Raw genomic sequence first — 13150 nt, 5'->3', positions numbered from 1 at the left:
TTGGTATACCTCAAAATTTCAACTTTGTTCTGCCTGACTTTTTTTTTTTTAAATTCAAAGGCAGAAACAAGCTTTCATACAAATCTGATGATTGGGTGAAGATTTGGGGAGTGTGGCCAAAAACACCTTGTATTTTTTTAATGTGCCAGAGCGTGCTGGCACGTACAATCAGATTAGGTCCTTTCAGTTTTCTCTTAGAAGATTCATGGCAGGACCGAAGAAGTTTGATCCTCGGGAATGCAGTCCCTCTTTGGGTTTGGAAATTCTGGAATCTGTGAAAAAAGCCATTCTGTCCCTGATTTGTAGTGCTCACCCGCTCCAATGATACTTGACACAAAGGTCAGGTAGTCTGAGGGACAAGTTGAGTTGGAGTCACTCATGACAATTCACCCGAGTGGCCAGAGCAGGACATTGAAGAAATAATCCCACAAAAATCCCCCACTGCCCTATAATCTGTCCAGAAGTCAAAGATCTTGAAGAGGAGAAGAGACGGGCTAAACTAAAACATTTTAAATTAATCAATGCCTTTGCTACATGTATTACAAATATTTGTGGGGGACGAAATGTGAGGCGTTAATTGTAGTTTTTAAAAAAAAAATTAATTTGTTTTTGGTGGTCACAGATCTAATATTAGAAACAAAATCACAGTGCTCATTGTGCTTTCTATATTTTTATTGCAATGATAAGATACAGATATATTTCCAGACATCCAATTTTATTAAATTATACTCCAATATTGCAGGAGACAGTCTTGAGAATGATATCAATTCAAATGTGGACAACTAGGTGATCAAAAGACACATTTTTTTGTTTTGACCACAGATAAAACATGGAGGTTTTACAGTTTTTTTTTTTCCACTTTCATTATTTCTCCCGGAAATGTATGATGAGAAGCAGCAGCAGCATAGAGTAATACTACAATATACAACAGACCGATACTGTGCAACAGTCAAGAACAACTGGGAGAATCTTTTTTTTCCCCTGCTCTCTCTTTTGTGAAATATTCAGAGAACAGCCACTGACACACTGGCAACTCAGGAAGGGAAAAAAAAAAGACACTACCCCTTCTGGTCAAGAAAAAAAAACATAAACAAGACGACATCGTGGTCATTAGAGAGCTAAATGGAAGTACAGCAGACAAAGCAACAAACTACAAAGGCTAGAGGAGAAACTAAAAGAGTTGTAGAGAAAGCTGTGTGGATTATTTTAAAATATTACTTCATCGGAGCGTGTGGGGAACCGGCAGGTCACTGTTAGTGTTACGCAAACCACCTCAAGTTAATGACTGACCACTGTTTGTGAGACACATGGCACCACACAACTAACCCGCCGTGTCACACGCTCAACAGTTTTGTGGCAAATGTATTTAAAAAAAAAAAAAAAAAAAGACAGATAAAAATGCTGATATCTAATAGACTCCCACTGTTGTTACCTTTAAATAATGAGTACACTTTATGATCATATAAAAACAAAAATAGATACTCTGGGGATTAAAGTTACACCTCCTAAAGAAAAGCAGGGGCAAACTTTGATTCTTAGACTGAGTAAATGCATATATCTGATATATCAATAGAATCCATTTATAAATGATACATTTCTATTTTATATTCCGAAATAGAATCCTCGCTATGACTAAAAACAGCATCTAAGACATTTCTAGCCAGAAGATAACGTGAAGGAACAGCTTGGACCACGGTTAGCGGGACCACAGCCGCCAGCTGGATTCACAATGCGACGCCCGCCAACTGTTGTGTGGCGGCTTGTGCGAGACGAGACGGGGACCGACATGGTTGAGAGTCTAGTGCAAATGCCTTTAAACGGTTTCATTGAGACCAACAAGTCTTTGTTTAGCTGCACACTAACGACAACCGTGCTGTGCTTTTTCTCTGCGAAAGTTGTGTTGAGTTTGACACGGCAGTAACAAAACGAATTGACCCGAATGCGCCTGGCGCTCAGCTCTCCGTCTTAAAGCGTGCGTCGTCGTGAGCTGTGTTTGGCACTAGAGTTTGCGTAACATTATTATCTGGTTCTGTTTGCAAATGAATGAGCCGACTCTACCTCTCCTTGCTTTAGTTGTACAGCAAATGTCGCAATTTTTTTGTTTTCAGTGAAGTAGGCCCGCTGCATCCCAGTTGCTCACACTAACTGTTAAAGATGAGTCCCACATTATTAAACATGAACTAGAAGTACTTCACACAGTGTGTACAGGATCGCACTATGATCAGCTGTTAAAAAAAACCCCAAAAAAACCCCCAAAACTGAAGATGGCAAGTACCTCAAAGAGCTGAACGCTCTGCTGTCCAGAAGCTCCATCCAGCCACATTATAGTTGATTTGTTTATTTTTTTCCTTTGAGTAAACTACAGGTTTTGGTCCATCTAGTGAGGTTCAGGTTTCAAAGCTGACCCGCTGGTCATTTTGCTGCCTGAGAAAGCTATCAGACTCGCCGCACCTGGCACAGCTGGCTTGCTAAATTACCACAAAATGTGAGAGAACAGTGGCTTCCTGGCTTTCTCCAGAGCTACCGTGGATTATACCGACAATACAGAGCTCCTATGACAAAAAGGTGGCCAAAAAACAGAGCGTGTTTTATTTACTGGTCAGTTTAACACCATCGTTCTTTAAACTCATACCTAGGCTCTAGATCTGACCTCACATACAAAACATCCAAATGAATCCATTGATGGGATATAAATAAGAGATATTGGTTTGAACTGACATAAAGAAAAAGAAAAAAGTGGAGGAGGTCTGGTCTGATGGATTCCTCAGGCAAATGTGTCCGGTGGCAGTTTCATTTACACATAAATAACATTTGGGTGGGAGGAAACGGATCCACCGTAAGGCTTCTTTTTAAACATTCTTTCCCCATTGTTGTAGCCGTTAACTTTTCAGTGTTGCGTCTATCCTGGTACTGTTTAGTGGAAGATCTCAACAACAAGAGATGGAGCCTCTCTGCGGCCTCAGCGGGCTCAGAGAGGCCGGACCAGCAGGTCCTGGGATCACAGCAGGGAGGGAGGGAAGGACAGAGAGAAGTAGAGAGTGATGGGATTGGAAGAAGTTTATGTTTGAGCAGTCTGAGGTTTAGTCTCACTCCCAAACCCTTCTTTCCTCTCTTGTGTCTCTTCATCTTCCTCTTCCTCCGTGTGCTGCTCCAGCTCCTCCCTGGTGATCATCTCAAAGTCGTTTCCGTTGCTGTGCTGTGAGCCTTCATCCTCTCGGCGGTCGCTGTCTGTGTCTGACTGACGTTCCTCTGTTCCCTCCTCCGCTTCCTTACTCTCCTCCCGCCCTACCTCTTTACTCTCCTCTTCATCCTCCTCCTCTTCCTCGTAGCCGTCCTTCTTTTCGCTGTCCGACTTCTCGTCGCTGTCTGACTTCTGAGCCTTGGTGGAAGTGCCGCCGTCCTTCTCGTCTGACTTGTCTGTGCCCTTCTTCTCGCTGCCTCGAGGTCCCTTGTATTCATGGGTGTAGAGCGGCCTGAACGAGTCGATGAAACCAACGTCTGCTGTCAGGTTGGGCAGGAACCAGAAGTGATGGCGCCCGCCAGTCACCAGCCAGATAATGAGGAAGAGAATGCAGCGAGCTGAGGAGACAGGAACCAACCAGTGAGATAAACTTAAAACACACCGGGCATCAAAAAGTGGAGGAAAAAGAGAGACCATATTTCTCCCACATTAGCTTCTCATCACTGGCTCCCTGTTAAAACCACAATTTAAAGTCCTTCTCCTCATACAGTCCTGAATGATCAGGCCTGATCTTATCTTAAAGACCTCACAGTCTCATATTGACCTAATGAGGCACTGTTCTCAGACTGCAGGCTTAAACTGTGTCCACACTGAAAGCTGACAGCTGGTCGCTTGCTGACACACCAGGCTACGGTTGCCTAGGCAACCCTATATTCTATTTACTAACAGGCTATATGACCATTTACAGTATCTTGCGCTCTCATTGGTAGTTGCCTCAATTGGTCTCCTGGAAGCTAAGAAAAGTTTATTATCAGGTCCCACCCACTTTTGGTCCCCATGGGTTATTTTGTGAATCTCTTTCAATCCTCTGCTGCAGTTTCTAAAACTAGAATGGGAGGCAGAGCCTTTAGCCTTCAGACCCCTCCGTCGGTGGAACCAGCTCCCAGTCTAGATTTAGGAGAACTTTCTACTTTTAAGATTAAACTTCAAACCTTCCTTTTTGATAAAACTTATAGTTGCTGGATCAGCTGACCCTGAACCGTCCTCTACTTATCTCAGCAGAAATCCAACTTAAAATTGTTCATGTGTTGCCTTAATTTTTCATAGAATATTTTTTACATTGCAAAAGTGGAGAAAAAGGGTGGGAACTGCAGAGATTTCCCTCTGACATATGGTTTTCACTAAATAAATACAGAATACAGGCTTCAGCTGTGGAAGTGCGTCTCATCAACAACATGTATTGGCACAAATTTCATCACATCCCTGCCTGGACCAATGATTTTATTACTGTTTGCACTTACCGACAGCTAGAAGCAGGATGCTGGCCACAAAGCAGCCAGCTGCAACACTTAGATAATACACTCCAACACGCATTTCAGCTGGCCACAACGGAAACAGTGTGGCCGCTATCACCGCAATAACTGAAAGACAAAAACCAGGAAAATTCTTGTCAGATAACTCTTTCATTCTGTTTTTGATGGTCGAGGAGAAGAACTCCGCTGACTTACCGAGAATCAGACCCATCGCAAACGTCTTGAAGTGGACGGGATCATAAATCCACACGTACACCTGCAGGAGAGAGGCACGCTTTGAGTACTTCACAAGCACTTCCTGTGTAGATTTAACAATCCTGCAAACGTACTCGCCTCTGTCAGTGCGCACCAGGGCAGCTGTGGCTACAACGTAGCTTGCCATCACCAGTGTGTGAATGTGTGTGTGAATGGGTGAATGACTGAATGTAGTGTAAAGCGCTTTGGGGTCCTTAGGGACTAATTAAAGCGCTATACAAATACAGGCCATTTACCATTTACGTACTCACCTCATTTCCATCCAGGAACAGCTGATCCTCGTGAGGCTCCAATTTAAACTTCTTCTTCACCTCTTTCTTCTTTTTGGGGGTCCCAGGACTGTCATCCTGTCCGGTCAAATCAAAATTACATTTAAAAAATATACTTTATTTGAACCGTTATAAGTTAATTTGAACTGTGGAGTTTAAATTGTCAGGGTATGTTGTTAACATTCAGCTTAGTCATGCTTTCTCTTTGCCGACATAGACCAGACACCATGTAAACATGACTTTGAACTGGGCGTCTTTCCAGGGCGTCTACAGATCTGTCTCTATGCGCACTTTAAACTCTCAGAGTCAACATATCCGCCCATTTATTGTCAGGTTAGGATGATCCCATCAGCTGGGTCAAGGTAGCTCAAAGCAAAGATGCAACTTTAGTTCCACCTGGGAACAAGCAGCTGAAGGTAAACTGTTATTATCCAAGTGAATAAGGCACATTTCATTTTGTATTCAGAGGGTCACATACACTTTTCTCTTTCTTAGTTTCAACTGCCTCGGGTTCTTTCTTCTTCTCTTTCTCTTTCTTCCCTTTTTTCTCCTCTTCTTTGCTGCTGTCACTCTTGGGCTTTTCCTTCTCCTTTTCTTTCTTGGCGTCCTTCTCTGTTTTTTTCTTCATCACCTTGAGAGCTCGGTGGAAGAACTGTTTCTTTAGAAGCCTACAAATAGAGAAAGAGGACATCAGATAATGAAGGGCTGTAAATACCGATGTGCGTGATTCACCGACAAATAAAACGACTGGCGAGTTTACAAGAGTTGATTGCTGTGCTAGATGGAAACATAGTTAAGTTAATAACAAAGGTTTTATATAAGCATATGGATAATCTTTTTTATCAGTTATTCAGCATTATTTTTATCATTCAAATAATTCTGTAAAAAGTTTATTCAGGTTCCAGCTTCTCAAATTTAAGTATTTGCTGGTGTTTTTAACTTTCTAACATATTAGACAAAATAAAGAAATCATCATCAATGATGAAACAAATACAGGAAATAAACACTACTTAAACTCGTTAGTCCTTTGCACTGGTATTTGTATTCACTGAGCTCTTCTTTACTGTATGGGGTTTTTCCATCTTGTTTATATGTATAGTAAGGGTTAGCTGCAACCCCACATCTTATTCCACATGTTAGTAAATCTACTGCCAGTGCTAGAAGCAAAAATACACTGTTATGTGATAAAAACCTAGCTTGTGTGGTAGGGTGTGTTCCACGGGGCAGCTACCTATTGCAGTAATCCACTGCTGACTCCCTGGTGGTGAACAGAGCCTCCTCTCCCTTCTTGGCTTTGGCCCACTTGGAGTCCAGCAGACAGTCCACAGCCTTGGAGGCTAAATGAGGAGACGCAACAGACACACAGCACTGAAGGTGTATTGAAATGACAAAACACTCTGTGGACTGTTCAACGTATTAATAAACACAATACGAGACAGAACAGTAGGCACATCAACAACAACAACATGCATCAGTGATGTGGACGGCCTTTAACATGAATTAGTACATAGATTTTTATTTTTCACACTCCAAAACCTTAAACAGTCTTAACTTCTGCTTCCAAGCTATTGATCAACACAGCAGGAGGCACTCTAGAAGAAGTCCAACGTAATCAGCACTAAAAGCTTCCAAATGCTGACTTTTTTTGGTCACTTTGGGACAGTAACTTGAAAGAAGCTGCAGATTCAGATGATAAATCCCTTTTCTATTTTTATGTTAAAAATAAGTGAATCCATGCACTCATGACTCCTAATGAGAACAGATGTGAGGTCATACATCTATACATTAATTTGCCCAAAACATCTTTGTTTTTGTCCTTCCTCTAACAACAGAAGTGAAAGCTGAGCTAATCTGGTTCGAGTCATGCCTACTTTTCCCCTTGTTTTGCAAAATGATTGTTGGGGTTTTCGCTTTACCTTAAAATATGAAGCACTGTGAGGTGACTGTTGTTGTGATTTGGTGCTTTATAAATAAAATTGGACTGAAGTGAACAGAAATGCATAAACAAATGTAAAAACACAGAAATAAATAGGTAAAGAGAAATAAATATAGGCAAACACAAAAAAACAAGTGCAATATTAAACTGCACTGAATGTTGTACACTGTTGTGGCCACCGAGTCCAAATCTTCCATGTGACTGCATGTGTCTGCAGATTTTGGCTTAGTAGAAAATTAGATGACATTTAGTAATGACAGTGACTGCTGTTTATCTTGGAATCAACATGAGCTATAGGCCACACTGTTATTTCAAACATGTTCATTTGGGCCCTGGAGCTACTATAGCCCACAGCAAAGGTAAGAACTGGTAAGGTCATGAGATAAGAGGAAAAGCTGACCTCAGCAGTCACAACCTACAACTACTGAGTCAACAGCACTTCCCAAAACTGACAAAAAGGTTCACCTGTGCTACAAAAACAAATCAAACATAAACACTGTGTGGGACAGTCAGGTCTGTGAGTGAAACTGCAGCAGAAACATGTGGAAACTCTCACAGCTCTTTACCAACGTGACACACAAATACTGCCACATCCAACAAGGCACTGGTTTGTATTAATTGTGACGGAGACTCTGCTCCACCTGTGTGTTCAGCAGACAGAGGCCACAGACTTCAGACCAGAACTAACCAATGAAGTAGTCGACTCGGTGGCCCATCATGTTTGTCGACTTGGTGGGGCAGTTAAACCGAAGGTACTTGGCCACCGCCTTCTCCTCCTTGGTGGGCTCGCTCACCTCCTGCAAGAGCAGAGAAACAAACGTGTCACATGCAGTCTTCCCATCTGGTGAAATGAGGAATTGGCGTATTCTGGCACAGAAATGCAGACAAGCGACCAAGAGGAAAACATCCTTATCCTAATTTATTGTACATATTTTGTGAAATTCAGCTGAGAATAGATACACTGACATCAAATGAATCTGCTCAGTCTCCTAACTCACCGACTACGAGCCAGTAAAAGCAATGCACTCATATATCACAAATCCTGTGATATAGATTTCTAGCTAACAAGAAAAATGTGACAATTTTATTAAAAGCAACATCCATAAACTTAATTTCCCATCTGTATTTCCCATCAAGTATGGTTAGCTCAGTTTTAGAGGTGGTGGAGGTCAGTGTCCCTCACTGTTATAGAAGTCATCATTTGAAGTTGGTTGTAGGATTCTACTTGAATAGAAATGTTCATTTTTCATACAGTAAGGTTAACTGGGCTACTGCCACCAATCTATAGACTCATCAGATGTGACAAAGTCGTATTTATCAGGACTTAAACCAACTCTGTCTGCCAGAATTACAAACCATTGATGAGAAGGTCAAAAACAACCTCTGGTGCTAACATCTATGGCTATTCTCTCTGTCCAAAGCTCACAAACCAGTAAGCAGTGTGTCTGGGATCAAGCTGCACTAAAAGCTAGATTCCTTGTAATCACATATGACAGGTAACTAAAAGCGAGGCAGAAGCTCTCTCCACTTCTAGAGCTTCTGTCTGTTTTTAGTGCGATTTTCATAAACTGCAGACAATCTGTCAGAGCATCCAGACCTTCCTCCAACTCATCACAACATCTGCACTGTCTGTTCAGCACTGAAAAACACGCCAGTGGTACTCAGCTCTGCTTCACCCAGTCGAGTCTGCTCCGGTTCACAACGTGAAGAGGAAAAGAAGCCATCAAACAAGCCTTTGTTTGGAGAAGCAGGTATCCATCACACACAGCTCAGTTACCTGAGACTGCTACACAGGAAGCCCCCGCGTCACCGTCTATATGATCTACCTGGCTTGACCACTGGAGTATCAGCCGTTCTCTGTTAACCATGTGAACTGAACCGCTCTCAGTATGTAAAGACTAACTGCTAGTGTGCCACACCAAGAATAAAACACAGGCTCTTTGTGCTGTAAAGCTGTGAAACCATAAAGTCAAGAACAAAGCAGACCATCTGCTACCACTTTCTGTGTCCCACTTTGTGTTTTTTTAAAAACACAGGTGAGTCACTTTGTTACCACCTCAGCTTTTTGTGGCTGCTGGTTTTGCATTAAGGGCCACATTTGTCCAGACATCACTTTGACTGGAGATTTGTCTTCATAGCACTGTCATCTGATTTCGAGGAAAGCCACCCAAATGTGTCCTTTACAGGCTCCACTATGTTCTTGGTCATCCACCCTGCCTGTTCCTTTGTGCTTCTGCAGAAAATCTGGAAGGGGCTGCTGATACACTCTGAGACAATTTAAAATTGCAGCATGGCTTACAGGAGCACGCATGCACTGGGGAGTTTAAATTATTTTTTAGGACAAAAGCTACGACTCTTATGTTTTCTTAAGTTCTTTATTATCCCGCTGCTCCGGTTTGCTGTTTTTAAAAATAATAATAAAAATAGTAAAAAGCTTTTAGCTGTTCAGCTTCTAACCCACACCTTTGTGTCCACTAACTAAGACAGTGGTTGAAGACGAGTCTGTGCTCTCTCTGTCTCCCTCCTCTCTCCTGTGCTGTTCTGTCTGAGCTACCCCATAATTTGTGGTTAACACTGTAATGGGTGAATAGACTACTTAAATTGAGTGCAAAATTATACTGAACATCTGAACGGAGCTCAGTTGTTCCCCGAAAACAATTATCTGTTGCTCTGCTGTTTTAACAGACTACAAATGTCTCACTTGGATACTAACAAACGTCTAGAAATCTAAAATATTTACTTTTGATTTTTGCAGAAGAGCTAAAATGCTAATTTTTTTTACCTAAACATTTTGCACAGTACTTAAAATCACTTTACATTTTAAGGTGTATATTTATACATTTGACAACATTAAAACACAATGGGTATGCCATTTGAATAATTAAAAAAAGAAAAGCGATAACTATGGCATCATCTGGTTGCGGCCCCACATGTGTGTGAATAATGTTTCAGCAGGTAATGTATGTCGTAAGTTACTCTGTAACTGGAAACTCATTTTAACCCAACACTGTAACCTTCTACGTAGCGTGACGTGCACCTCCCGAGAATTGTAACTACACGTGTGGCAGATGCATACCACAACAACTCGAATGGTGTGGAAGGTTGCGGTGTAGACATTTAAGGGGTTTCCGTTTACTACGCAAGTTAGAAGTCTACATCAAGGTAAAAGGGAGGAAACAGCACAGTGTGTTATGTAACTAAAGTCAAACATGAAGCGACCTGGGTTGAGGTAAATCTAACACAAGATATCCAATTTAAAGAAAGTCTACTGTATTATTTTTATCCCTTTTAATAAACACAAGTGTATTTAAACTTGAGCAGATTAAAACCCACTTTAGAAAATGGTTGAAAAAAGTGATTTTCCTTTGGTGGCAGGCCCAAACCTCTGTTTTTAGTGCAAAGATTCTTATATGCCAGAAAAATCCTGCACCTATACTACAGCTCAGAAATCAACCTTCCTTACCTTTAATAAGTACTTTATGCTCATTTTGGAGATTATAATTTCTGGATATGATGTGCAATAAACTGAGATACTTGGAGGTACTTCTAATATTTATTTAACTAATCACTGAAGTCTGATTTATCACCATTCTGTTGACTTAAGATAGATATTTGGCTATAGTAATAACTAAAAGTGATAGCAGCTCCCTTATTCACAAAGGGTCACCACAGCGGGTAGCTCTGAATATGTAAACCACTACACTATGGAGCCACTCCAGTATACGGACATAATAGTCTTGGCTTCAGGACATTATGACTGTTGAAAGCTGTAAAATAAAAAGCAGGCTGGCAGGCTCGTAAATGAGATAACAGGACGTGCTGTAATAGAGCTGTTGGCTGAAACACATGGAGTGTTATCAGGTAGGATGGACCTGTTCAAGACTGTAAACTGATTCCCGTGGTCACTGATGAAAATAATCTAAGTATTAGACACATCTCACTATAATCCAATGCAGTCCACTTTCTAATCCAGGCCAGGGGGGGCTGCAGTTTAAGCACAGGTAGTCACACCGCTTTCTCTGCAGACACCACTTCCGGGGCAAGGCAGCCAAGAGACTCAAGCTCTACAGTGTCCTGGATCTGCCCCTGGGGTCTCAAATCTGGCTGGACATACCCTAAAAAGCTCACCCAGGAGGTGGCCGGAGGCATCCTAATAAGCTGCTCGAACCACCTCAGGGGGCATCCTATTGATATGGAGGAGTAGTGGTTCTACTGTGACAACCTTGAGAAAGACAAAGCTTATCTGGGAGGGGCTCCTCTTTGGAGGAAACTCTTTTGTTGTTTGTATCTACAATGTCTTCTTTCAGTCACTACCCAGAACTCAAGCCATGGGTGGGGGTGTGAATGGATAATGAACCAGCAAATCTACATCGTTGATTTCTCACGCAGCTCTTTCAGACCTATACATCCACATTACTGCAGAAGCTGCACCAATTCATCAGTCAGTCGCCTGCTCCTTACTTCTCTCCCTGGCGAATGAGTCTCAGAGGGATCTGACCCTCAAATATTTATATTACTGAGGGAAAACAGCTCATCTTAGTTCACTGCACTACTTTTTGCTGTGTCCAAGTTTTACACTGACAGTCAGTGGAGCAGCAGCTTCTCTAACAGACTGATTCAGCTCCACTGCCATAAGGACTGATAGAGGAAGTCTTTCATAACTTATGTAAGAGCTCTTTACATTGCAACATATTCCAACAGATTATCATCTGCACTCTCATTTTAACATGCTCTCTTCCACTTTTAACATATTTAACCATATATGCTAAGCCGCTTTAAATTCAGCAGCAGTGGAAATATTTGCAGGAGTCCATGTGGTTTACCCTGCAGGACAAAAATGCTACAGCCAACCAAAGAAACAAACTCTTTTCCTCATTTATAGTTGTGAGCCTGCTTGCCAGTACCTTTGTGAAGCAAACTGCAGGACAACAGAATTAATCTTTTCTTTTTTTAACCTTAAAGAAATGGACCTTTTCTTTGTATGAACTTTATTTCAACTTGGACAAAGCTAGTTAATATTCTTTTTTTTATTATTATTAGTATGACCATACAATTGTACCAAATCAAAAACAACCCTAAGTAGCGATTATGCACATCTGGATCTCATGTACCTCTATCCAGCTTAGATAAGAGCCCCATTGTGTTCTTTTCAGGTGATTTTGTCCCCACCCCCGTCTGCCCATGCTTCTGTTTCCTACTGAGTAACTGTTACTGATCCCGCTAACCTACCAAGAGCTTATTATCGTCTTCTGTTTGCCAATGCAAATCTTCTCCCGACCCGCCGCCTGTCCACACTGCGCAGGACCTTTCTTCCGTTTCAAAGGATTGTTTTACCTCCCCACTGCCTCAAAGTGTGGCTCAAATGGGGTTGCTGTGTTAACTTTAATATATAAATCGCAGTGAAATGACTCGTTTTAATGTTTAGGAGTTTTATAAATAAATCTGAACTGCGAGGTTTTGGTTTAGGACACGAAAAACAGACCAACAATGACCTCAGGCGTATTTGAAGTGATGCAAACGTGACCTGTAACGTCTCTAAACTGTTGCTCCTGGAGCCGGTCTAATTTGCAGTCTGCTGCACAGTCAGTTATGTGGAGATGCGCTGCATAGACTCATTAATTAAGTTCCCACACATTATGTAAACACGCTTGGTTAAAGCTGACGCAGCTTAGCCAGCCAACGTTTGCAGCCAGCCAGTTCAATCCAAGATAAAATGAAAACCGACCCCAGGAACCACTAAGCAGACACTACAACGACCTAATCGTGAAGTCTAGACAAACACATGATGGCTACTGGGAGCGCACACAAGAACCAGCTTGGAAACTTTGCGTTAAAATACAAATCCTATCGTTTGTTTTCGCTAGCCTGCTAACGCTAGCTACCGTTGCCATCCTCTGGCTTCATCTGTCGCCTGCTCGCGGCATCCCGCGCTGACGCTGCCTTTAACAAAGATCCAGCAGTGGGTCGTAAACCGGCGCCCGCTTTCACCCATGCCCCCCCAACCCGCAGGAACCGGGTTTTTGTTTTTTTCATGAATTAAATTGATGTTACCTGGATCCGCTTCTTGTGCCTCCTGCGCTCCGCCATGATCCTCCAACTCAGCTCATCCGTGCTCGAGGCTGCGCACGCGCATGGAGAACGTAGTATCGCGAGATTAGCCTAACGTTCGTTTCCCATTGATAAAATTCAAGAACTA

At 42.1% G+C, this 13150-nt stretch overlaps 1 protein-coding gene across 1 annotated transcript; it reads right to left on the bottom strand.

Annotated features, from left to right (window-relative positions):
• Window positions 1–654: 654 nt before the first annotated feature.
• sec62 (SEC62 homolog, preprotein translocation factor) lies at window positions 655–13089 on the bottom strand. The gene is made up of 8 exons (XM_063461016.1): window positions 13006–13089; window positions 7643–7751; window positions 6250–6355; window positions 5497–5686; window positions 5001–5096; window positions 4690–4750; window positions 4483–4602; window positions 655–3579 (listed from the first exon to the last, which is right to left on the bottom strand). The coding sequence occupies exons 1-8, from the start codon at window positions 13039–13041 to the stop codon at window positions 3059–3061; spliced, it is 1239 nt and encodes a 412-aa protein (XP_063317086.1). The 5' UTR covers window positions 13042–13089; the 3' UTR covers window positions 655–3058.
• Window positions 13090–13150: the final 61 nt, after the last annotated feature.

This window comes from Pelmatolapia mariae, linkage group LG18 (genome assembly GCF_036321145.2).
Source record: "Pelmatolapia mariae isolate MD_Pm_ZW linkage group LG18, Pm_UMD_F_2, whole genome shotgun sequence".
Taxonomy (NCBI): Eukaryota; Metazoa; Chordata; class Actinopteri; order Cichliformes; family Cichlidae; genus Pelmatolapia; species Pelmatolapia mariae.
The sequence above is the reverse complement of the archived record's forward strand: the minus strand, read 5'-3'. Positions and strand labels throughout refer to the sequence as shown.

What these genes read in the sequence shown, in the direction of transcription:
- sec62 (XM_063461016.1), bottom strand. Translation starts at nt 13,041, where the DNA reads ATGGCGGAGCGCAGGAGGCACAAGAAGCGGATCCAG. An exon ending in AAACTAAGAAAGAGAAAAGT is followed by an intron (nt 5,097 to 5,496) that starts GTATGTGACCCT and finishes TTGACCGGACAG; the next exon opens with GATGACAGTCCTGGGACCCC. An exon ending in TGCGATGGGTCTGATTCTCG is followed by an intron (nt 4,603 to 4,689) that starts GTAAGTCAGCGG and finishes TTTGTCTTTCAG; the next exon opens with TTATTGCGGTGATAGCGGCC.